The sequence below is a fragment of the Podarcis gaigeae genome (genome assembly GCF_964106915.1).
Source record: "Podarcis gaigeae genome assembly, chromosome: Z".
Taxonomy (NCBI): domain Eukaryota; kingdom Metazoa; phylum Chordata; class Lepidosauria; order Squamata; family Lacertidae; genus Podarcis; species Podarcis gaigeae.
The window spans coordinates 7057155-7084295 of NC_139691.1; the positions used below are offsets into that span (position 1 = coordinate 7057155).

The 27141-nt window shown below is 43.0% G+C and overlaps 1 protein-coding gene across 2 annotated transcripts in view; it reads left to right on the forward strand.

Annotated features, from left to right (window-relative positions):
* Positions 1-11993: 11993 nt before the first annotated feature.
* Positions 11994-27141, forward strand: part of ASTN2 (astrotactin 2) — a 661500-nt gene continuing 646352 nt past the window's right edge. Inside the window, exon 1 of one of the 2 annotated variants that reach the window (XM_083721626.1) lies at positions 11994-12767. In XM_083721626.1, coding sequence (XP_083577752.1) covers positions 12200-12767 — 568 coding nt within the window. In that variant the 5' untranslated portion in view covers positions 11994-12199. The remainder of the gene's footprint in view (positions 12768-27141) is intronic. The other variant, XM_083721627.1, reaches the window with a different exon arrangement.

Genomic DNA, 27141 nt, shown 5'->3' on the forward strand with positions numbered 1-27141 from the left:
CTGCCTTATCTACTGTACAGCAAGAATCAGAGAAAGACGCTTTGAAAGCTTGTTTCACAAGACAGGATACAGACATTAAATTATTTTCCAGACAAGGAACAATTAACACATTAGGCATTGCAGCGTCAAGACTGTGAACATACACACTGTCACGCCCACTCTACCATCAGCCAGGACCACATGTGCAGGTGTATTAGAAAGCTCCTCTTCGAAAGACTGTGATGAACAAACTAGAGACTTAGGTTATTCACTGTCAATTATCCAGCATAGATGGGTGCCTCCATGAGATTCCTTGACCATTGAGCCTGATGCTGATGCTTCTTCTGTTTCTTAGCAGCTGCTGGCTTCTGTTTGGCTTTGCTGCCACCCAAATTAGCAGTGCAGTTCCGCTGAAGATGTTTTGATGATCCACATGGAAAACCGTATGCTGACTCCTATGCGCAGTCACCGGTCTCTCTGGAATGCTGTCCATCACCAGCTGCATTCCTTCCACCAGAATGCCTCCCACTTCTTGGGTTGCACTGATGGGTTAACTCCTTCCTCTCCTGGTGTTTTGACACCTCCATCAATGATCTCCCAGTGAGATACTGCATGGTCCCTTGCTGCTCAGGCAGAGCCTCAAGAGTTAAGACTAAACTGTCCCATGATTTATTCAGTGATGACAATATGATATACACCTTCTGCTGCTCTGAGTAATCCTCACCAAGCTTGCTGAATTGTGAAAACAAATCACACATCTTTTGCAGATGATCTGAAACACTTTAACTTTCCCTCAACCTGGCTCTATACAAAGCCCATGTTCTTGCTCCCCACTGAAACTCAGCTGTATCTTGATTGGCAGCATCTATTCTATGCACATGTGATAGTTGGGAATTTTCCAAACTTAAATCGGATTAGCATGGGATTTGTCCTCAAATGTCTGTTGCCCATTATCAAGATTCCCAACAGGAGGATTCATTACAGTTCTCCACAATCCCTCCTGCTTCAAATATGCCCACATCTTGTCACTCCAGGATAAATAATTGTGTTCATTCAATCTTTCCATCGGGAAAGAAACTGACGTTGAAGCCAACGCCATAGCGGCAACCAAGCTATCAGCTGTCCCGGACCGGTGATTGATTACTCACTCAGAGCGGCAAGAACACTGCTCAACTTCTGGCCCCACAGACTCTCCTTGCTGGCGCTCCTCACAGGCAGCTCCTGGTAACACAGATTAGCTGCTGTTTATGCATCTGTGCTAACCCCAACACCTTCACAGGAATTAACCCATAACCTGTTAAAGATTTTATTATCTCCAGATCACATTGGTGTGTGCCAGCCCTAATATCAGCAGAGATTAGCCTTGGACAGCCACCTTGGAAGCACACTGAAGTTCAGGTCACACACAAAAGGCAACAAAACACTCATGGAAGCAATAAAGATCAATCAAGTAAGTTGTTTACTTGAGCAGGTCATAAAATGCGTAACTGTTTCTTTTTACATGCAGTTACTACAACTGTCTCCTGTAGGAACTATGCATGTTCAGAAAACAATTCCCACAGCAAAAGTTCATTTGTAGACTAAATAATTCAGCTCTCACTGCTTCTTGAATCTTCTTTCTGTTTCTGGAACGAATGATTGAATACACTCTCAATCACTCAGCCCAACATGCCAAACAAATCCAGGATTACTCTGAAACAAATACTCACATGATGTGAAGCCAAGAGAACACCAATAATATGGTCTTGGAGTAAGTACTAATGATTCCTGCAATAAAAACATGTAATGCAATGCAAATATATATTACAAGATGTCCGGTCAAATTACACAGGCATTACCAAATCCGTAATAACCCAGTCCTTGGTAAGTTTGCTTGAAGCAATATTTCACCAAGTTCACAGGAATTTGCTCCCCCTGAGCTTGATACTGCAGTCCAAGATGTTGGTCAGGGAGGGAGAATGGCAGGTATGTAGGTGTAAACACCTTTCCCTCCATAAAATAAACTCCCTTATATTTTCATAACAGCAGAGGACTCATGAGAAGTGGCTGGTGCCCACTGAGACCAGTAGGACCAAAAGCAGAGAAGCCAACAGCAGGTAGAGCCAGAGCAAATAACATGCAGAGACAATGACAGGTGGAGCCAGTTTTGTCCCTAGCTCTTCCCTGTTGGATTTTTACAAATACAACACAGAGACTAAGAAGGTAGATGACAGCCAGTATCACCCACTGGGTCTGTTGTAAATAGGAAGGCAGACAGGTGGAGGCTGGCTGAGGGCAGCCTGGGGTTGGTGGGACAGTGCCCTATTCACTGTAATGGAACAGCCTCCACTAGGACTCACATCTTTATGAAGCAGCCCCCCACAACATTGAACACTCATTCACATGGTCTTCTTTCCATGACAGGAGTTCCCATAGGCAATAAATAGATTTGGGGTAACCAATATGGTGTCCTCCAGATTCCACTGGATTTCAACTCCCATCCTCCCCACCACCACCACCACACATAAAATCTCTCTGCAAGAAAAAAATCTAATGTAGCAGGTAGAGCTTTGAACATAGCCCACTCCTCTGTCTGAAGAAATGAACCAATGCTGCCAATTCTCGTAGTAGACCAGTATAAAGTAAGCAGCACATAAGCGGCACAGAAAACTCTACCAAACCATTCTGCGTTCTAAAACATATTAATGACCCCAAAATTGAAAGAGCAATGTACAAGATCTAGTACAGAAGCCACAAACAGAAAACTCATTCAAATTGTGTCTGTGCTATACTTACTGGAGAACATTCAAAATTATTATCTTCTCCATTGCAGTAAAAAAATGAAATAATAATAATAATAATAATAATAATAATAATAATAATAATAATAATAGTAGAAGAAGAAGAAGAAGAAGAAGAAGAAGAAGAAGACCATTTCATGAACCTTCATTACACCCTAAATCAGGGCTGGATCTACACTGACCATTTTAACTTTATTAGAATGATATGAGATATACTATTCTAAAACGTCACAGGGGATACTGGTAAATTTTTAAAAGTTCCTTACCTTGTTTTGTCCGTAACAATGCAGCTTCCCTATTGCCGGTTCTTGGTTGCTCTGCAGCACTCTCTGATGTCACATTTTAATAACGTATTATTAACGTTAGAAGTGAAACGTAATATGTCCATCTACATTATGAAAATCATTCCGTAACCCTTCCTGACTGTTATAAACCATGAGTATAGATCCACCCCAGCTGGTTGCAGATATTAGTTTTGAAGCTCTCCTGCAAGAACAAAAGTAGCATAGATGGAGGAGTGGGCTTGGCTAGAAAGCTAATGGCTGCATGACACTCCCGCTCCCCCGCAACCCATTGCACTCAGTGGAAGAATACAGTTTTTGCCACAAGGATTCAGATTGTGTGATAGAGCATGCCAAGAACATTAGAGCATTGTTACTGCTGTAACAATTTGTTACTAACAACTGTTTTCTCATGTATATTCTGTACCATGAAGAATAAATAAAAACTTTATTTTAAAAAAGAGCATTAGAGCGTAAGAAGAGTTAACTTTTCCAGATATGGTTACTCTAAGTCTGACACCCTTTCCTCTTCCTTTTGTGCCTCTACACAACAGAAACTCAGAGAGTAAAAGATTACAAACACACACATACACATACACTTACTTCCGATCAGGCACTCCTTTTTCTCAGGCTTACTGCTTCTGATGCCTCACACATACAAGAGAAGCACCCAGCCTTTCAGCTGGATTTTGTGGTAGACAAAGCAAGGGTCAAAGAGCTTTTGAGAGATGGGGGAAAATTGAAGGTGATCTTTATGAACATCACCACTGCTGCTATAACAAATTAAGCCAAGTGTTCACTGAGATTGTGAACTTTTAAGATCATCTCACCCATTTCTGTGATGGTGCCCTTTCTCTTTTCCCAGTTTAATTCAAATTAGTAGGTAGTCAGCCACTTACGTGCTTGCATCTGAGGCTTCCCAGCAGAGGAGTCAGCAATGATGTCGGCCTGTGTCTCGCTGCTCAGCCTGCCTCGGATGAGATCCTTTGACTCTGTCCAAGGCAGGAAACAGTGATCCGATACACGTGGAAGATCTCCAGCCAACCCAATACATTTGCCTTTGTGACCCCCAAATCTCCCCCCACCAGGCCTTTTCCAACCTCAGAAAAAACTGCTTTGTGTAGTTGCAGTTGACCCAGAAGTCAATTTTAACAATTTTTAAAGAACAGCAGAAAAGTAGCAAAACTAGAACAGCAAAATAAAAAACAAGATTTAAAGATATACGGTAATCAGCCTTTCAAAATAACTGAAAATACTTTTTGATCACATGAGAAACTGTTGTCTGGGTGTGTATACTTTTCCTCCTCTTTCACTCAATGCCACCACAAATAGAATCTGTTTTTGTCTTGAACTTTTTGGTTACTTTGTTCAAACAGAAGGTGCATTGCCTTGAACTGGGTGTTAAGGACATCCAGCTATGATTTTAGCAACTACCAGCTTTCTCTCACATATGTTGCTAAACAGACTATCAAGTAGTAACAGCTCTTTAGCTGCTATTGATTGGAGCTGGATTTGAACTCTAAGGTACAAATCCCCAGAGCCAGTCAACCTATCCAGCAGCTGATATTTGAAAGGGCAATGAAAGGCTGAGCTGAAAGTACATTTTTCTCCCAAGGCCTTCTGCTGTCTCACGCTTGCTTGCCTGAACGTAGAGGAGTTCAACATAGAGGAGCTTGGACACTTTTAGAAACCTTGTATGCATTACAAGCCTATCTACCTATAAAAAGGAAATAACCAACCAAGAATATTGCCTGGAGCACAGCTGTGTTGTTATTACAGAGTTGATAGTCTTAAGAGGAATGTGTTGCCAGTGGGTAAACTGGGTAACCATTTCAGAAGAGTGTGTGTGAGAGCTGGACTGTGCAAAGCCTAGACAACAAGAGAAGTTATGCAAAGGGCACAAAAGGCATTGGAAGAATTAATAGCAGACTGGAAAGAGGAGGCAGAGAAAATGGATCAAAAGAGAAGGAGCAAAAGGGACAATGAGAGAACGAAAGATAGGATGAAAGATTAAATAAGTGAGGCAGAACTGAAGAGAAAACAAAGCTGATGAGAGATATTAATGCATTGGTAGGCAAGAGGTTTGTTGAAGGTAGTACAACAAAAGGGCAGACCTGAGTAAGAGAAAACTAAAGATGGGTTTAAGTGACAAAGTACTGAAGCAAAGAAAAGGATGGAAGAGTAGTGCACCTCACCCAAGATGGGAATTGTTCCTAAGATTTGATTTGATTGAGAGTTGTGTATGAGAGATCCCATTCAAGGCCCAGGGAACTGAGGGCTTAAAATAAAATTACCGGAAGCAAGCAGAAGTCAGCCAAGGGGAAAGGGGAGTGATGAAGCTGTCTGAAATAATCTTTAGGAAGGACTAAGGGTGGGGGAGATTAGCAGAATGTGGGAATGGAGAGGCGAAAGGTTAAATAACACAGTAAATTGACTACTTTTATCAGATAGGAGGAAAGTGGAGACAGCTTGCAAAGCATACACAAGGGAGGAGAATATATGGGTGGGGTGGGGGAAAGGCCCCCTACTTGTAGTGATTTCAATTTTTGTGACTCCCTTGTGAATTCTTTGTTGTTCTTTCTGAAGGGGAACAGAAGAAGAGTCTTGCTGGTTTAGGCCAAAGACTCATCTAAAAGCCCTCTAGACTGCTGGATTTTTTCTGTGTGAGAATATTCAGCAATATGCATTAGTTGTGGATTTCAACCACATATCATTCCACTTTATTAATAGTTCTGCAATGCTTCTCCAATGAATGTTACCAAATTATTTTCCTCTGGAGGGGTACTCTTGCACTGTAGCACAACAAAAGCAGGACAGTCCCTCTCCTCAGCCCAAACAGTTATGATATGAAAAGTTACATATTTCTATACACAACAACAGCAGCGAGAATGTTGGTAGCCCGTCATTGGAAAGGAAATTATATTCCAAGAAAGGGGGGATGGTTAAGTAAACTTTGTGAGTACCTGGAGTTAGCAAAATTGACGGATTTAATAAGGCATAAGTCAAAAATTTTAAATCAGAAACAATGGAAATGTTTAAATGATTATTTATACAAGCAGGGCTCAAACACGAAAGTTTGGTTGTGTCTAGACTAACCTTGTGAAGAATTCAGAGAGCATAAAGATTTGATGGATTATGAAATAATCTAAGGAAGGGAAATGATTGAAGAACAGATGTAAATGCGGGCAAGATAACTAAGAGGCGTGTGGTGAATGCGGTGGAAGTCTTTTATAATATTTTAACTAAGATTTATATATGGCAGTACAGTGGTACCTTGGATTAAGTACTTAATTCGTTCAGGAGGTCCATACTTAACCTGAAACTGTTCTTAACCTGAAGCACCACTTTAGCTAATGGGGCCTCCTGCTGCCGCTGTGCCACCAGAGCACAATTTCTGTTCTCATCCTGAAGCAAAGTTCTTAACCTGAGGTACTATTTCTGGGTTAGCGGAGTCTGTAACCTGAAGCATCTGTAACCTGAAGCATATGTAACCCGAGGTACCACTGTATTTGAAGCAATAATTTGGTAATATTCCAGGTTATGAAAAGTATTTTTTCTTTTCTTTTGTTTCCCCCTTTATACCTTTTTTCTTTTTTCTTTTTATTATTGTTTAACTTCTATTTTTTTGAAAAAAAACAATATTTTTCTTTAAAAAAAGTTACACGGTTTTTGCAGGAAGCTATAGGGACACGGGTAGCTCTGTGGGTTAAACCACAGAGCCTAGAACTTGTCGGTCAGAAGGTCAGCGGTTCAAATCCCCATGACAGGGTGAGCTCCCATTGCTCGGTCCCTGCTCCTGCCAACCTAGCAGTTCGAAAGCACGTCAAAGTGCAAGTAGATAAATAGGTACCGCTCCAGCGGAAAGGTAAACGGCGTTTCCGTGCACTGCTCTGGTTTGCCAGAAGCGGCTTAGTCATGCTGGCCGCATGACCTGGAAGCTGTACACCGGCTCCCTTGGCCAGTAAAGCAAGATGAGCGCTGCAACCCCAGAGTCGGTCACGACTGGACCTAATGGTCAGGGGTCCCTTTACCTTTTATAGGACTGAGCAGTATGACAAAACTTTTGTTGGTGCAAAGAGGAATGAAAAAGGGATTCTGTACAACCTTCCAAGTACCATCATGAGCACACATCACCATGAATGTACTGAGTCAAATATTCTGTTTCTCACAGCGGGCAACCGGATGCCTTTTCTTGGAAGCCCACATGCAGGACCTAAGTGAAACAGTTCTTCACCACTGTTCTTTGTCAGCAACTGGTATTTGGAAACAGGCTCTCTCTGCCCCATTAGCAGCTCTGTCCTCCATGAATTTGGATAATTCCCCTTTAAAGCCAGCTAAGTTGATGGCCACCATCACATTTTGTGGAAGTGAATCCCATAGTTAAATCTATGTGCTGTGTGAATACATACTTTCTTTTGTCTGTTGTGACTCTTCCATCATTCAGCATCATCGGATGACTCAGAGTTTAAATTTTAATTGCAGGGCCAGGGGAGACTTCTGTCGATTTAACTGCCACGTGCTGGCTCACTGTTTCATTGTGCTATCCACCTGCAATATCCCAAAGTACTCTTCCTGATCAGCCACTACCAGCTCAGATCTCATCATGAAAATGTAATTAATTTTTTTTTTACCTGGTCCAATATACATCACTTTACTGCTAACTTACAGTTAAACTGCATCTTCCATTTTATTGCTGATGGAGACATCGTTTTTTAATTCTTTGCAGTCTTTCTGTTTTTACTAACCTTGAATAATTTGGTGTTTTCAGCAGATTTGACCACCATACTTCACCAATCACAACTCTGTCATCAGTCCCACTATAGATCCTTAGGGAGATTCCCCCCCCCCCCTCATGATACATAAGGGGGGCTGTCCTCTTGCACCAGGACTACTAAGTTTAATTTTGGCAAGAGACTTTGTCCTCACAAATTAATGGGTATGATTTGTTTTTAAAGAAATATGTGTAAAGGGGCTTTAAGATTTTGCAGGGGTGGCGGTGGTGAGATGAAGTAGAGAATTCTGAGGTGGTTTTAGCAACAATATGTTTAAGTACACTTGAGGGGAAAAAAGGTGAGAGGGAATCCTTATCTGCTAAGTGACTAACTAGAAGGTGCTAATATGTCTTCAGGAAGAGAGCAGATTTAGATTCCCTGTTACTGAGTATATTTTGAGGTTCTCTCTTCAAGCTTATGCAACAAATTCAAAGTCTTCTATTCAGAAGAAGAGTTTGGGTTTGATATCCCGCTTTATCACTACCCGAAGGAGTCTCAAAGCAGCTAACATTCTCCTTTCCCTTCCTCCCCCACAACAAACACTCTGTGAGGTGAGTGGGGCTGAGAGACTTCAGAGAAGTGTGACTGGCCCAAGGTCACCCCGCAGCTGCATGTGGAGGAGCGGAGATGCGAACCCGGTTCCCTAGATTACGAGACTACAGCTCTTAACTACTACATCACACTATATATTCAGGATGCTGCATTCCATGATTTTGGCCTTACCAAACAGGGCTTTTCTTATGTTTTTATCCTCAAGTACTTTTTAACACATGTGTTCTATCCTCATACTTTCCCAGCCTTTACAAAATTCCTCACCCCAAGGTCATTTCCACCTAACTCTGTACACAAATCCTTCCGCTTTGTATATTTCTATTTCTCCTCACAAGTTCTTCATATCCCAAGAGTTTGTTAGTTCTGTAAAATTAATTATCCATTAACTATTGTTGGCTGTACATTCCCCTCCTTGCCAAAACCCACACATTCCAAGGACTTATTGGATGTATATCATATAATCTGAGTAGTAATTTACCACCCCAAAGTGGTGAATTTTTATTTGATTTTACTTGTACATCTTCTTCTCACATTCTGCACATTCTAGGAATAGGTTGTTGTTCTTAAAACAATTCTCCCCGCCCCTGTATCCCTTACAAAACAGAGGGCAGCATTTTAAAGAAGCTATTTATATACACTTCCCTCCAATTTCTCAAAATACAAAAAAGATGAGGGGATCCATATGTATTTTCAAAAGCAACAGTAGTATAATACTGCTTCTAATAATAATGATAATGCTTTCTGGTTTTTATCTAATGGATAGACATGCATATCTGCAATTTTTGCTTGCTTTGAAGAATTTCTATTTGAGCTTTGTGTCTACTTCTTCCCATAGATTTTGCATCTATGTTTTTTCCTCCCAACTTTGAATAGCAGACCAGTAAAAAAAAGTGGAGGAGGAATTAAAGAACCTCTAATGAGGGTGAAAGAGACTCTTGAGAGTCCCATGGACTGCAAGAAGATCAAACCTATCTATTCTGAAGGAAATCAGCCCTGAGTGCTCACTGGAAGGACAGATCCTGAAGCTAAGACTCCAATACTTTGGCCACCTCATGAGAAGAGAAGACTCCCTGGAAAAGACCCTGATGTTGGGAAAGATGGAGGGCACAAGGAGAAGGGGACGACAGAGGACAAGATGGTTGGACAGTGTTCTCGAAGCTACCAGCATGAGTTTCACCAAACTGCGGGAGGCAGTGGAAGACAGGAGTGCCTGGCGTGCTCTGGTCCAGGGGGTCATGAAGAGTCAGACACGACCAAACGGATGAACAACAACAACAACAAACATGGGAACATTGTGTACACATGTGTAAAGGTGCATTAATCTTTCATTGTGAAAGGAGGCTGCCAAAAAGTGAAACTGGCAGTGTGTAAAGATTTGTATAATGTGGTGTGTATAAAGGGTACATTTATTTTTAACTTTGTGAGGGGAAACAAGGCAATAAATTGGAACATCTTTTAAGGAGAGAGAGAGAGAGAGAGAGAGAGAGAGAGAGAGAGAGAGAGAGAGAGATATGAATGTGAAGTTCTTTGAATATTTGAAAGTGCTATATAAATGCTAAGCATTATTTTTAGTGTTTATTTATTTATTTATTTTAGTGATGGGAAACCCAGCCAGCAAGTAAATGAATGCAAAACATCTCTAAGTGGTGAAAGCATAATGAAAAGTCTAAATACTATACTATTATTAATAATATAATTATTATTGTTTTAGTGTATGTTTTCCTCCGTGTGAAGCATGGGTAAGGGCAAGTGAGCTAGTCAAAATCTTTAAAAGAAGTTTGTGTAATGAATTTAAAAGCACACTTTTTTGGGTAAGGGGAAGCAAGCTATTAAGACTGCAGCTCTTTACCTGTTTACCTAGGAGTAAACCCAACTCAATTCAGTAAGATTTCGAGAACCAGTGTGGTGTAGTGGTTAAGAGCGGTAGTCTCGTAATCTGGGGAACCGGGTTCGCGTCTCCGCTCCTCCACCTGCAGCTGCTGGGTGACCTTGGGCCAGTCACACTTCTCTGAAGTCTCTCAGCCCCACTCACCTCACAGAGTGTTTGTTGTGGGGGAGGAAGGGAAAGGAGAATGTTAGCCGCTTTGAGACTCTTTTCGGTAGTGATAAAGCAGGATATCAAATCCAAAACTCTTCTGAGTAGACAAGTATAGGATTATGCTATGATTAACGTTGGAAATGTGTTTCTAGGCACATTTATTTTTTCTCATGTGAAGAAGTGAGCCAGCATCTAAATCTAGAACCTATTACAAGTGTGTGTTTGATGACCAAAAATTGCTGACCACATGAAAGTGCCATATAAATGCTAAGTACTAATTTTCTAATTATTGTTTAGTTTACCCTTGAGAGAAGAGCCAGTAAATTAAAGGATTTTTTTAAAGGACTGATTTTAAGGACCCAGGAGAGCCAATTTTATTTTTCTCTCCTAAGTAGTGAAGTGAGCTTCAAAACTCATAAAGTTAGAAATCTTGAAGAAAGAAATATGTGTTTCTAAGTGATGCAAATCTGTTTGACCCCTTGAAAGTAGGCATACTTTCTAAGTAACAATGTTATTAATATTATTTCAATTAAGCCTGAGTTTTGCTTCTTTCTCTCTCTGGAGAAGTGAGTTAAGATCGATTAAATTGGGGATATTTAAAGGGCTGTGTGTATGTGATGAATGCCCCCTCAATATCATTAACAATAACTAACAGAGATATGGTATTTTTGACCCCCAAGCTTTCCATGTTACCCTAGTTATTGTTAATAATAATAGTTATTATTATTTCTTTTTGTGAGCAAAGATGTGTTTTATGTTCCTTTTTTTTTGAGCTGTGCATTACACCTAAAAAGCACATTTACCGGTATATTTATGCAAAGGGAACAGAATCTAAAAAGTCAGTAAAAGTTGGAAATCTTTCAAGCTCAGAGTTCTTCGAATTTCTTTTAACTCTTCAAATGCTGTACACACATAGAGCCTAATTACTAATATTACTAATTACGGCGAAACATGTTTTTTCTCTCTCTCTTGTGTGTGTGTGTATCACCTAATTACTAATATTATTACTAATTATTATGATTTTAAAACACATTTGCCTTCTTGTGAGGGGGAGGCAGGATATATTACTAATATTCATTATGATTAAACGTCTTTTTCTCTCTCTTGTGTGTATACGTACATCCTAATTACTAATACAGTATTAGAGTATATCTAATTATGATTATTTTTAAACAGGTTTTCTTTCTCATGTATGTGTGTGCGGGGGAGGCATGATATACAGCCTAATTACCTAATATTAGTGCCAATTATGATTAAATACATTTTATTTACCTTGTGAATATGTGCGCGCACACACAGCGCCTAATTACTAATATTATTACTAATTACTATGATTTTAAAACACGTTTCCTCCCTCTCTCTCGTTTGTGTGTGTGTGGAGCCATGAGGCGGCCAGTCACCCAGACTGCGCTTTAAAGTTGGGACCTGTCGAACGCAGCGTGTTTTCGCGCGGCTCAAAAGTAACTCGCTTTCATTTTGGAAGCAGGTCGCTCGCGAAGCGGCGGCAGCGGCCAGAACCAGAGCCAGCGCGCGAGGCGGAGCCAAAGCAGCGGCGGCGGCGGCGGCTGCCGAGCTGGGGGGCGGCTGAGTCGGGGGCGGAGCAAGGGCGGGGAGGAGGCAGGCGAGGCAGGCTGTGCCCGGCAGGCGAGTCGCTGGCGTCGGCTGCTGCTGCTGCTGCTGCTGCTGCGACGTCCTCCTGCTCTCTCTCGCTCCTTCTCTCTCTCGTTCCCTTGCTCCCTCTCGCTCCCCGGGTCCGAGCCACTTCCTCGCGCGCCCCGCGCCCCGCTCCGCTCGGGCATGGCAGCCCCTCGCCCCTTGCTGCTCCGCCGCCGCCGCCTCCTCCTGTTCCTGCCCGCCGCTTGCTCTTCCCCATCGGCGGCCGCCGCTGCGCCCGCCGCCTCGGCTTCCTTCTCTTCGTCGCCACCGCCGCTCCTGCCGCTGCTGCTCCTGCTGACCAGCGGGCCGGGCCCTTCGGCGGGGGCGGCCGCGAGAGTAGAACCGGGCGGAGGAGCTGGCGGAGCCGGCGGGAGGAGCGGCGGAGCTGGCGGCGGCAGCCCGTGTCGGGAGAAGACGGTGACGGTGTCTACTCTGCCGGTGCTGAGGGAGAGCGACGTCGCCTGGAGCAGCGGCGGCGGCGGCGGCGGGAGCAGGAGCCCCCCGGTCGGTTCATCCTCGGCAGCGGCGGCCCCGGCTGCCGATTCTTCCTCTTCGTCGTCGTCTTCCTCGGCTGCTGCTGCCGCCGGCTCACCGGGCTCGTCGCCCCCCGCGGACTCGCGGCTGCTGCTCTTCGTACGGACCGAGCTGCCCGGGCGCGTTGCTGTGCAGGACGACCTGGACAACACCGAGCTTCCCTTCTTCACGCTGGGTAAGGTGGCGGGGGAAAGCGACCCACAACTTGGATGGGTGGGAGGGGAAAGGGGGAGCGGGGTGGGGTGTTTGCCTAGAGGTGCCTCCGTCCTGCCCTCTTCGCCTTCTTTGTGGGAATTTATATCTGCCTGTCGGGAGCTCCTGCAAAAGTTGTTAGGCGACCCCCTGGGGTGCGGGAGGGGGGCGAAGAAGCATCTCTTTCTCTCCCCCCCCCTCCCGCAATTTATGGAGGTAGCGCATGCGACCCCTGGGATGGGGCAAAAAAGAGCTCCTCTGCTTTTTGTGGGATTTCTTTCTTTCTTTCTTTTCTATCTATGTATCTATCTGGTGCTGCAAAAGTAGTTAGGTGACCCCCTGGGATGGGGAGAGAGAGATGCTTTCTACCCCAAATTTGTGGGCATGAAGAGACTACCGAGGTCGCACATAGGACCCCCTGGATAGGGAAAGAAAGACTTCCTCCTCCCACATCCCTTTATTGTGGGGATTTATATCTATCTATATCCTCAGGGTAGGGATATAAATAAGCTTTCCTTTCTCCCCACCCCTCCAATTTTTTGTGGGCATGAAGAGAGTATGGAGGTAGTACAAGCACATACGACCCCCCAGGATGATGCAAGAAATACATCCCTCCTAGGGGTGGGGGCATAAAAGGAACTGCAAAGATTGCCCCCCCACCTTCCTCCTCCCATTGGGTTGAGGGTAGAAAGGGATGCATTCCCCCTGACCCCTTGGTGAGCATGGAGGGTGTGTAAAGGTAGATGGGTTTGCCCTCATGACCACACACAATATGGGGATAGAAAGAAGCGTCCCCTCCTTATGGATGTAGCAGGAGTACAACACCCCCAAAAGGGGAGGTGTAGAAAGATGCCCACAAAGGGGTTGCTCCCTCCTTTGGGGGCATGCTGGGAATAGAACATGGATGCATGCTGCCTCCACTTTTTTGAGCCTGGAGAGCTGAAAAGGTGCTCCTCTTGGCATGAGGAGGCAGCAAAGAAAGGCGGGCATACCACCCTCCCACCCAGAAGGGGTGGAACGGGGTGCTGACACCCCCCCTCCCAATGAGGGAATGCAAAGTAGAAGGGTGGAAAGAGATCTGCCTGCTTTCCCTGAAATGTCTCTTGGGGAGGAGGGTGTAGTGTGTTACCATTACTTACTCCAGGTGCTGTACAACTGAAAAAACAAGAACAAGTCCTTTGCGAATTACTTGCAACTGAATGTTCAGAGAGGGAGTAGGTGATGTCTGGAGCGAGGTGAGCAAAAATGTATAGCAAATGTCAGGTTTACCCCACAGAACTGCAGGTGCTCCTTGAAAGGATGGACTGCAATGGGGATGTGAGATGTAGTGGATGACGGTGCCCAGTGTTGTGCTAGGTGCTGTGCATCTTAAATATAAGAACATTCACTTGCTAACAGCTTATTGGAATGGCTTCAGCTACACAGATAAATAATATTCCTGTAACAGCTTACTGGCTAACACACTGGGGAGCAGGCGCCCAATTGTCCCGTGATGGTTGGGGAATGTGGTGGGGAGTGCAAGGCTTACCATACACGAGTTGTGACTTTTCTACCCCCAACTTTCCCAGTGGGAACACACATTGGAAGATAGGTAGGCTTATCTCATCTCCATGTGAATAGGCATTGGAACAGTGGGCTGGAATGAAGGGGCCAGATAGTGTGCATTCATATTGTGCCGGGAATTGTAAAAATTAAAAGCAGCCAATTCCCTGCCTATTGCATACAAAAATTTGCCCACTAGGACTAGGAGGGAGACCCTATTTTGGGGATGGGGTTGCAAGTTTACTGTGATGGGTTGCAAAAGAGATTCCCCATGGGCACACTTACTGGGAATGGGAGAAGATCATAAGTAGTGAATGCCCAGCACATAGGATAAATGGATTTGTGCGTGGGGATAACACAAGGGAAGGCATGGGGTATTGAATGGCAGGAAGCATTATATGTGCATTTAGGCAGGCGAGAACAAGATTCAGCAGAGTGGACGGGAGGGCAGTGGCATATATTAGAAAAAACCATTCAGGAGGTACAGTGGGTGGCCAGATGAAGGAATTGTGTACACTGGTGAGTAGAATAGGAGAAGGGCATGTCTTGAAATGGTGCGTTGGAGTGATGCTCATGTACTGATGGCTGGAAGGATGCAGTGCTGTGTTTCTGGTTTCACAGACAAGAAGCTTTTTGGAGAAGAAGGGCACTGGATGAAGAATATGTTTCACATGGCAATGGACGGTTCAGTAGAAGGAGACACTGGGCCAGGGTGACCCTTCTGTGGATTGAAGGGAGCACACCATAGCACAGTAGCGAGGGGTGGGTAGGTAGGTGGTGGGACACAGAGTGAGAGATAGTATAGAAATGAAATACTAAATAATAATAATATTGATAATAATACTCACTGATAGGTGAAGAGGATGCTTTGGAATACTGCATCATGGTTTAATCAAACCTAAAGTGATGGAGAACCAGTTGCAGATGTTCCTTAGATAAAGTGAGGCATTGTTAGGAATGGGTAGGTTTGGGAAGAAGTGATGATAACAGCTGTGGAACAGCTCGCTGCAGCAATTTCTTTGGCAGGAAAGAAGGAGATGATGTACTAGGATGCAATGTGCAAAGTACCAGTCATAAGAATGTCCTGGGAATGGACGTGAATGCATTATATGATGGCCTTGTGGGGTAGTATACCAGGCATGGAGGTTAATCAGGTAGGGAAAGAGCCAGTTGCAGACTACAGCAGGAGAAAGGGGGCTGAGATCCAAGACCTACGGTAGTGTAGGAGGAGCTGTGTGTGTAGATTGGGAAGGGTGGGAAGAGAGGAGGAGTTATCTTGAACATTTTTGGGACTATGGGAATTTTTTCTAGATTGCGAGGGCTAGTCCAGGTTAGGAAGCATAAAAAACCTAAATTAAAATGTTGCACAGCTTGTCTGCATCAGATTGTATCAATAGTCTATAAGCATTTTAAACTTTTTCTTTACTTAGGGGAAACTAGCCACGTTAAAAGCTGTGTAATGTGATTATTATTTTTCTTTTATGTTTGCTAGGATTTTATAAATAAATAATAATAAGTTTTGTTTAAAAAAGAATATATTTTGCCACTTGAACAACCCCTCATGTACATTTGGAAAATCTTGCGGTGGATCTAAATAAATAGTACTCAGAATAAGGGAGGTAAATGCAAGTTTGCTGTGCTCTGGAGAGTGGCAGAGGGTGGGATGGAATTTGGATTGGTGGTGGTGGTAACGGATTGTCTTTGCAACGAATTCTTGGTGGCACCACCATGGACCAAAGCAGAATGACTGAGAACTGAGGAGCGGGTAGGCATTGAGGGTCAGGAAAAGGGTGACTGTGCTCCAGTGAGTGAGAATGTTATGAAAGGTGATTCTAAGATGTGTGGCCTGGAGGCTTGATTCAGTTGAGGTTGGTGTATAGGGGAACAATAATGAGACTTGTTTGGTTGGTATTCTGTAGTATATGAATAGGATTCTAAGCACGTGTTTGACCTACAGTTGCTCTAGGCAACTGTGGAGAGGCTGGGATAACTGCTGGCAAAGCTGCTGGACAACTTGTTCTTCAAGTTGCTATCCCTGGCTTCTGGTTTCTTCTGCTCCTGGTTAGGACAACTAAGAGCGCTAAGACTATTGATTGACTGTTAATGATTTGGTTTATGCCTTATTTCTGTTCATGGGGAAAGGGGTGAAAGAGAGAGAGAGAATGCCTTGGGCAGAAACAAGTTTGTCAATATGATTTCCATACAGTTTCCAGAGCTTTGCGATGGGTTCATTTGGAGATGCTAAGCGGTTTATGGGTTTTCTTGCCATCTCCTATTCCTCCCTTGCAGTGTGTGCTGGACTGAGTAAATCCCTCAAGTATTGTTACCTTTGTCCCTGTGGATGTTTAAATTTAGGCCACATCTTCAAATGGAAAGTATCTTCCCTCTTCCCTGCCCCCTTTCCAAGCTGCCAAACACTTTGAATTTTGTAAAAAGACATTCTTTATGCTGAGGCAGGAGTCTCTTTAGTGCTGCTGTCACTTTGCTGTGGCTTGATTTCCTTCTCTTGCAATTGATAGCTTAATTATCTTTTAGCGCTTTGTAATTTCCCCCCTTCCCTTCTTCTGCTTCCTGTGCGTTCCATGTCCCCCTCCTTTCAGTTCTCTTCGCCTGGTTTTGGAACAAGATCTGCAAACCTGCCCAGTATCTCTTGCTTTGGAGGAAACTGCTCATCTCCACTGTGGCAGGTGGCATCCTTAAAAGACTCTGTTTTGAAGCTGAATGGTGGAGTATGAGAGTTGTGCAAAGCAAAGGCTTTGTTCTAATAAGCATCTTGTATATAAATATTTTGTTCTGATTATTCTCATTCTAGTTGTCATGGTCTGTCACTTGAGTGTCTCTGTGTGTTTGCTCCAAGCTTCTAAGGTTCTCTCTAGTCTAGTGGGAAGAAGAGAAAGGAACAAACGTCTGTCATCCTGTGTGTACCTTGTTGCTCTTTTGCTCTAACATGGTGTGTTCTTGCCAGGCCTTGTCAAGGTTGTCGTGTGTATCATAGCTAACTTGTTATCCTCACTAAAAGTAAACTGTTTAGAATTCTGCATCCAGAAGCAGGCTCTCTGCTTTGGCAGAACAGCAAAGGCAGTCTGTTGATCTCCACACAGCTCCTCTTTTATCTACCAGCTTCTTCCCCTCACTGACGCTTCAAAACCTTGCTGTAATTTGTGGATCTGCTTGGCTTTGTGCTGCCACTGATTGGTGCTTAACTAGCTGTGGTTGTGAGACCCCCTCACATGTCTTGCATAAACTTAAATGTGTCAGGCTGTTGTGTAGGTACACATATATGCCTGAAGTACAGCTGTCCTAGGCAGTCTTTAGAACACTGGCTTTGTTTTTTTAAAGCATTTTTTTTTCTTTAATCAGGGAAAGTATAATGCTGATGAATACAGATTTCTCCACACTGGGGTCCTTTTAACCCTTCCCCAGTGATTTTAAATGCTGTTTTGTTTTGTTTTGTTTTGTTTTTATTTTTAAAATAATACAAGAATCGCTAAGTAGAGCTTTCTATTGAATGTGTTTCTCTCACTAAAAGCACAATTTTATACTCTCAGTTACACTGGGTGATGAGGTTGCAGGATTTGGTGAAAGACCCGTCACGCTGTTTGAAGTGGATTGAGTACAGTGGTACCTCAGGTTACAGACGCTTCAGTTACAGACGCTTCAGGTTACAGACTCTACTAACCCAGAAATAATACCTCAAGTTAAGAATTTTGCTTCAGGATGAGAACAGAAATCGTGCTGTGGCGGCGTGGCAGCAGCAGGAGGCCCTATTAGGTAAAGTGGTACTTCAGGTTAAGAACAGTTTCATGTTAAGAACTGACCTCTAGAACGAATTAAGTTTTTAACCTGAGGTACCACTGTATGCCGCTATTGTGAAAGATACACCAGAGACTCACCATATAAGGTAGGGTTGCGGGCAGCATTAGGGTCTACCCTAACTCCTCTGATCATGGCCATGGCCGTGTTGACAGTGCACTGGACCTGGAGTAAGACGTTGCCCTCTTACAGACTTCAGCAGAAAGGATATTAGCTGCCCCTGCATTGAGGGCCACCCCACCCAAGACATCACAACAGAGCAACTTTGCACATAGTCACAGCACTCTACCACCCATAGGTGTAGCCAGGGGGGCAGGGGGACAGCTGCCCCCACTAAATCAATAAAAAATACTTAAATAACTGATGTTTTTACCCCCTCCCTAATATAAAGGCTGCTTCTTAACAGAAATCCTGGCTACACACATGCTAAAAAGGTAAAGGTAAAGGACCCCTGACAGTTAAGTCCAGTTGCGGACGACTCTGGGGTTGTGGCGCTCATCTCGCTTTATTGGCTGAGGGAGCCGATGTTTCTCCACAGACAGTTTTTCTGGGTCGTGTGGTCAAGACTGAGGGAGCTTGTGAGGATCCTCTTTACTAGCAAGCTCTCTCTCCTTTTCTTAGATCTTTCTAATACTGTATTGTAAAATAAATGTAAAGGTAAGGGGACCCCTGACCATTAGGTCTAGTCATGACCCACTCTGGGGTTGCAGGCCACTTTATTGGCCGAGGGAGCCAGCGTACAGCTTCCGGGTCATGTGGCCAGCATGACTAAGCCGCAACTGAGTATGTAACATCTGGGTTTTTATCTTGAAGTAGTATGGAGGTATAAAGTTGTTCTGTACAACCTGGAAATTTATGTAGTACAGTCGTACCTTGGATCCCGAACATCTTGCAAGTGAAACATTTTGGCTCTCAAACGCTGCAAACCCAGAAGTGAGTGTTCCGGTTTGGGAACATTCTTTGGAAGATGAACCTCACTCGTGTTTAGTATTGGCAGTGAAAAAAGGCACGTTCTGTTGTTTCCAGTTGCCCTGAGCCACATGGGTATTTCCTCTCCTCATACAGTATCTTCCTAAAGAGGCCTTTCTGGATGGCTGAAGGGAGTGCCTGGCAATGGGCCAGAGTGAAAGCCCTTTGTTGTTTGGGATTTCAAGGTTGGTATTAGGTATTTGGGAGGTGAGGTGTTTCTGGTTTCACTGGTTAAAAATTTCAGGGACCTGACTATATCTGCTTGGTGTTTTGTATCTTCCACACAGTATTTAATAGGTTTTTTTTGGCTGGTTCATACCCCATTTTGAGGATAAAGCAGATTTGGGGGACTTGGGGGCGAAAGGCAAAAGTGGGCAGAGCAACAAATTTACTTTTGTACAGCAGGCTAGTTTCTACACACTTGAACATAGCCCTCTTTATTTTTCATCCAGGTGAGCAAGAGGCATCATAAGAGTTCAAGGAGATACTCCAGCCAGGCAAATGTACTCAATGAGGGTGTAAAGCTGCAATGGTAATGGATATGACCTGAGAAGAGAGTGTAGACCAGGTATGGGGAGAGTCCTGATGACCAAACAGAGACTTGGAGACCACATTTGGCCATATCCTAAATTTGCCAGTCTCTTTTCAGAGGCACCCCCATCACAATCTTTTGTTGTTGTTGTTGTTGTTGTTGTTGTTTGCATATAAAGAAAAACATGACCCATCATACACTGGAGTGAAATCTGTCTACTAATCAGGATCACTTTAGACTTATTCTCTACCCACAGGCATTAGGGGGGAAAGAGAAAGCTGCAATTATCCTCCACGTTTCAGAATAACATTGTGCTGATTCTGTTATGTGTGAAGCAGCCTTAAGCCTGACAGCATATGATGTGGCTTGCTTGTTACTAGGAAGCATGAAATGGCAGGCTGAGGTTGTCGTCCTGATACCAAGAACTTGTGTGCTTGCCACATTAAACTAATAAGACTTGAATCTGTGGGGACTGGGTTGCTTAGCCCGATGCAAAGAAATGCAGTTTCCTGGAGAATAACAGAAATATCTCTTTAGAAAACGGCATCAGCTATTGCTGCCCTTGCAGTTGGGAGAAATTCCTGTGCCAGGGTTTAGAGTCAGTCTTCTATAAATGTGTGCTGGCCATCATTACATCTTCTGTGACTGTATTTCCTCATGGAAATTCTACTTTGTGAAGAAGCCTGCCCTTTTTTTGCCATTCATGGCATGATCTAGTGTTTTAGTATTGCAAGACAGGAAGGAAAAAAGCCCACTCCCATTTGGCTGTTTCCACATGATGCATACTTTAAAAAAATTCTATGATTGTTCATCTTATCTGCCTGAAAAGAATGGTTAGGGAACTTTTTTCTGAATTCCTCTGATGTCATCTGTTAGCAACCACTTATCAATAATGGTCAGGGCTGAAACCAATAATGGGCAGTGCCCACTCTTTTCTCAGTTTACTCTCTCTGCCCAACCCCTTCCCTTACCACCTTCTTGAAATTAGGCCAAAAACTGCAAGTTCCCCATTTCTGCTTTTCAAGTGTCCCGTATATTGAAACTTGTCTTCCAAGGGGGGTTCCTCTTGCCCGCGAACCTTTTGGTTGCCCTTTTCTGTATTTTCCCCAACTTTACAATAACCTTTTTGAGATGTGAACATAATTGTGCACAGTATTCCAAGTGTGGATGCAACATACGTTTGTATGAAGGCATTGCAATATTGGCTGTTTTATTTCCAGTCTCTTTGATCCCTGTCATTGAATTTTCCTTTTTTCACAGCTGCCAGGAGACACTGGGATGTTTTTGTTGAGTTATCCATTACAAGATCCTTTTACTGATCAGCCCACTGTCAGTTCAAAGTTTTAAGATGCATTACTTATATTTATTGTATGCCCATTTTATGCCCATTCATATGTTTTAGAGAAGTCTTTATAGGGTGTGACCCAATCAGTTTATTGTTTGTACCAACATGAATATTTTTGTGCCCTCCCCAAAGTCTGCTGCATGCTGGCACACATAAACACACCTACACCACATCCCAGCTTGGTATTGCAGAGAAGAGTAGAAATAAGATTTCTTTTTAGTGTACAAAAGTGAGTGCAACAATTCAAGCATTACCTCTTGCTGTCTTGGTCTAGGATGCAAATAATTGATGACATGTCCTTTAGGGGCATCAATCATACCTTATCTCATAGCTGTAACTGTTGAAAAGTTATGGCAGTTCTTTTTACTCATCACATGTCAGAGAAGTATTTTAGCCCACTAGGGGGTGTTGGTGACTGGATGGAAATGCTTCTAACAAGAAGTTTTCAGCACTGAATTTGTCTTACAGTAGTTTTTAAATTTTTATTTTTAAGTAGCCCTTATGAGTGGGGGGGATAATTATTCCAGCTACCCATCAGAGCCCAAAAAAAGCTGTGTGGATTTGATTGCATGATTACTGCAGGGGATCTCTGTCAGAAAACCCTGCTCCTGACTTCGTTTTCTTAGTCTCCTGGGAGCTGTTAAAATACGTATGTGGTCAGCCTTTTTTGCCCATGGAATCATCAGCTTTCTGTGTTCTCCATAAACTTGCCTCTCTGTTCTGCCCTATCTTGGTGTGGCTCCACTAAAAGAAAAGTTCACACTGTACAGTATAGAAATTGGAGAAACAAACTTTGTTCACTACGTTTTGAGTTCATACCAAAAAGTGTGCTTTTGTCATATAGATGTAAGAGACTGCTCCCCTCCCCATAAATGCTTATAGATGTTTCCTGTAGCTCAGGATGCACTGATATCTTGCAGTGCATATCTTTTTTCTATCTTTTGTCATTTTCATCACCATAAAAGACTGCTGGCTCTGATCTTTAGACCTTTTATATGAGAAGGTCTCTACTCTTTCAAATATATATCGTAATTTTGTCGGCAGCCATAATATTTCTTTCGTATTATTCTGTACCTACCTTATGTTCCATCTCATTTTCTTGAACTGTGAAATGCTAGGTTAGCAGAGCAGAATGTGAGTGTGTCACCAGCTTGCATGGGTGTTGTAAGGGTGTTTATCAATAAATTCACTTTGTAAATTAAAGGTAAATTTTCTGGGCTTGAATTCTGCTGCGTTGTGCAAGGACAACCTTCTGTCCTTTTAGGGTTGTTATCTGATATGAGTTGATGATCTGATAAGAGTGAGTATAGGAAGGGTTTTCACAAGGGGCTGAATCCCTGACATAGAACTATACTACATCGCCAGTCAAGTACACCACATACTCCCTTACATTCTAGAGGATGAGACAAAACAATGGGTACACTTGGAAAGAGACATATTTGAAAACACACCCACCACAGCATACCCATTCCTCTAAGACAAACTAAGGAAATGTCAGCATCGCCCTTGAGCCAGTGCCACCAACTGGACTCATCCACTTCAGCCCTGACTGGGCTAGGCGAGCTAGGGTAGCACTTCCAGAGACCACCTTCTGCACAGGAACAGGTCAAAGTGCTGTGGACTCACAGCTTAGAGTTGTGAGCACCGGATTCACTCCAACAAGAAGACAGTCGTTGCACAGCAGAGTATAGCAGAGTATAGCAGAGCATAAACGACTCAGAGAGCAGCTCTGTAGAATATCTTCTTTCATTCTATCTACAGCTATAATACACAACTATGTACAGAGCTAAATGAGGTCTAAACAAAAATGCTGAACTGCACTTCGTGTCTGCAGCTGCTCTTAGCAGCAACCTTATCTATACACACGATCTCTCTCTAACACTCAGTCTCTCTCTCTCTCTCTCTCTCTCTCTCTCTCTCTCTTTGATGTGAGGCTGGAGAGGAATAAGTAGAGAGCAGAAACCGCCCCCTCCTCTCTGGGGAATCAGCAGAGAACACCAGCAGATTCTTGGATATGGGAGGGGTGAAATCTCCTCAGGAAAATCCCCACAACATTAAACCGGTTCACAAAGACCATGCTTAAAGCATAGAAGGAAGAAGTAGGCAAACTGTCCCCAATCCCATCCCCACTAATCCCCCTGGTTCATCACCCACTACGCAGCACAAAACCTCCAGGTAAAAACCTGGCAAGCCAACGGCACAAGAAATACAAGACAATCTAAGGGACACCCAAATACCCTAGCTAACATGCCACCAATTTCATGCCCTCTTAAACAATCCAGTTGTAAAAGCATCAGCAACTAGATCCTTAACCACCTTTGAAAACCTTCTCCTAACAACAAAGGAACAAGGCAAGGGGATGGTATCCACAATATATAAAATATTGTTCCAAAGCCTCACAAACTCCCTCATGCAATCAAAAAGCATGACATAGGCTATGAAATCAACCCCACCCAATGAACCAGAATGTGATCTAAACCGCCCTTTAAATCCATCTCAGCCAAAAGAAGGGAACTCACGTTGAAACTCACACACAGATGGTACTTAACACCATGGAAACTGGTGATACGCCCAGGAACTTCACCAAAATGTTGGAGAGGCTCCACCTCCACAGGCACATACCTCCACATGTGGTGGGAATGCCCCAGAATCTAACCCTTCTGAACAACAGTCCTACAAGAGATATGCAAAATAACTAAACAAGTATTAGAACTCACCCCAGAACTGGCTCTACTGAACAGTTTCCAAGATCATAACGACCACTCACATTACAAAGAGCTTATAATCCACCTACTCTCAGCAGCCAGAAGCCTCATAGCCAGATACTGGAGAGAACTGTCAGGAGTGAACACGGACAACTGGTACCAAGTCATATGGGAAAAAGCCTTACTAGAAAAAACTAACAAAAAATTGAGACTGACACGGAGGCAAATAGAAGAGGACGCCATCACCCCAGTATGGCTCCCCTTTATCACATACGCAGCCCAACAGGACAACAACAAGAACTCACCAACAATATATGAATGAATTTGGCTTACTTGACCCAACAAGCCACCCCCCTCACAAATGCAAACAAAACCCACTGCAGACAACCAACCACACCCTGCCTCCCCAATACCTCTCACTATCAAGGAAATGTAACAAGCAAATAGAAAGAGAACCTACCCAGTTGACTCTGACACTCCCCCCACTAAGTAGATAAGCTTTATCACCACCCCTCTTCTCTTCCCCATCTTATCCTGCATACAACACTAATGTCTCACAACAAATGTAACTGATCTGTAGAAAACGCAACCTGAAAAAGAGACAATGCACTTACTTTTGTAAACTAAGAAAACCTTTAATAAAAATTATTTTTAAAAACAAGGGGCTGAATCCAATGATGCACATACAGATTTCTATTTGCACAATGGAACCTGCCTTTCGTCTCCAGTGTGGTGTAGTGGTTAAGTGGAGAGCCAGTGTGGTGTAGTGGTTAAGAGCGGTAGTCTCGTAACCCAGGGAACCGGGTTTGCGTCTCTGCTCCTCCACATGCAGCTGTTGGGTGACCTTGGGCTAGTCACACTTCTTTGAAGTCTCTCAGCCCCACTCACCTCACAGAGTGTTTGTTGTGGGGGAGGAAGGGAAAGGAGAATGTTAGCCACTTTGAGACTCCTTAAAGGGAGTGAAAGGCGGGATATCAAATCCAAACTCCTCCTCCTCCTCCTCTTCTTCTTCTTCTTCCTCCTGTACCTGTGCACCTTCACAATCTGCTCTGGAGGGTCTTCCACTCCTCGAGAGCAGATTTATAAAATTCATTTATTTTTCAAAAACTTAACTAGCAAATGCAATAAAATGCAACAAATGAACAAGTACATTGAAGCACAGAAAATGTTAATAAATAATACAGAAATACAATGTAGAAGAAGGCACAATTTATTTCATTCAATAAGTCTCTCTATAGTCCTCTGTGTGTTTGAGGCAGTTTTCTTGTATGGTTGTCATGGCATATATAGGAAAGAAGAGGAGGCCAAGATGCACAAAAAGTCAGTGGGTCTGAAGCTGGCTAGTCAGTTTTTCTGCTAACACAGCATTCCAAACATGGGCATTCCAAGAGCCAAGGGTTAGCCCTTCAACAGAACACAATACCTGACAATTTCTAATTGTGCTATAAGACAAACTATTTTTCATGACTTACATTCTAATTAAGATTGTCTCTGGAGAAGATTTTGAGGGTGGGGTGGGGCTGAAAGGGAGAGAAGGGAGATGTTTGACTGTGCAAGAAGAAGGTTGTACTAGTACAACAGCATATTGGCTTATGACCCATGGCTAGTATTAAATACGCAGAATAGTAGGTAAGTAAACTCAATGTTTAAACTGACTCCAGATAGAAGATTAGATGGACCTCTCATGAATTTGGATTCAAACAACTGCATAAATATTTTTGGATGGCTAAAGGAACTTTTGACTGCATCCAACTAAGTTCTGTTCCAAGTAGACCAACTGAATGTGGGCAGAGAGTTGCTACACTCAGTTCCTGCTCATCACCTCCCCAAATGAGGCATCTGGTTTGCCATTGTGAGTTTGGGATGCTGGACTATATAGACCTTTAGCCTGATTCAGCATACTCTCTTATGTTCTTAAAAGTATACCAAGATCGGTATTATTTGGCAACCACTGTACTTTAAAAGACTCAGCACTGAATCCTAGCACTCCTGCTAGGGAACAGAGTGACTTCAGCTGAAAATTACAAACAAGGACAAAATTACAAACCTTGTAATAGAGGAGGGAGCACTCTTGGACACACAACTCCATTGGTACAGCTCTTCAGACATAGGAATACATTATTTTTAATTATATGGCATGAAGAGTCAAAGGCCTCTAGAGCTTTTGCCTGTTCCTGCGGGCTATTCTAATGTTCTTATTATGGCTACAACCCTTTGTGCTTCTTAAACAGTGACCAAGTGGCGTTTGCTGTTCAGAAAACTTTGAATTGAAATTTTTTATACTGGTGTAAATTGAAAGAGACCTGATTAAGCATATTTCATTGACATATTTAGCATACAGTGGTACCTTGGGTTACATATGCTTCAGGTTACAGACTCTGCTAACCCAGAAATAGTGCTTCAGGTTAAGAACTTTGCTTCAGGGCGAGAACAGAAATTGTGCTCCGGCGGTGCGGCGGCAGCAGGAGGCCCCATTAGTTAAAGTGGTGCTTCAGGTTAAGAACAGTTTCAGGTTAAGAACGGACCTCCAGAATGAATTAAGTACTTAACCCGAGGTTCCGCTGTATATGTTTATATGTATATGTATATGTATATGTATATGTATATGTATATGTGTGTGTATATATATATATATATATATATGCACATAGACAGCTCTTACTGTCAGAAAGTTTTTCTGTATGTTTAGTCGGAATCTCCTTTCTTGTAACTTGAAGCCATTGGTTCAAGTCCTACTGTCTAGAGCTGGAAAAAACCAGATTGTTCCCTCTGCCATGTGACAGCCCTTGAGATATTTGAAGATGGTTTCATATCTCCTCTCAATCTCCTCTTTTCCAGGCTAAACATACCCAGCTCCTTTAAGTACTCCTCATAAGGCTTAATTTCCAGACCCTTGATCCTCTTGCTTGCCCTCCTCTGCACACAATTTAGCTTCTCAACATCCTTCTTAAATTCTGGTGCCCAGAATTGGACATAGTATTCCAGGTGTGGCCTGCCTAAGGCAGAATAGAGTGGTACTATAACTTCCCTCAGTCGGGACACTTTACTTCTGTTGATGCAGGCTAGCATAGTGTTTTGGGGTTTGTTTGTTTTTTTAAAAAATTATTTGATTTTCAAAAATATAAACATACAACAAAAAACAATTCAAAATCCAAATATCGAGATCACTCTGAATCTCCTGACTTCCCCCTGTCCCTTCCATGCATCCTATTGATAATATTTTCCAACTGCATATTAATACTTCTCCAATTTTTTTGTCTTTCTAAATTATCTATACTTTCCATTACAAGTGTGGTTAAAATCCTGCCAATGTTTTAACCTGCTTACAACAATCTCGTATATAAATTATAAACTTTTCCCATTCTTTTTAAAAGTTCTTGTCTTCTTGATTTCTGAACTTCCCAGTTAATTTTGCCATTTCAGCGTAGTCACAATTTTTAATTGTTTTTTT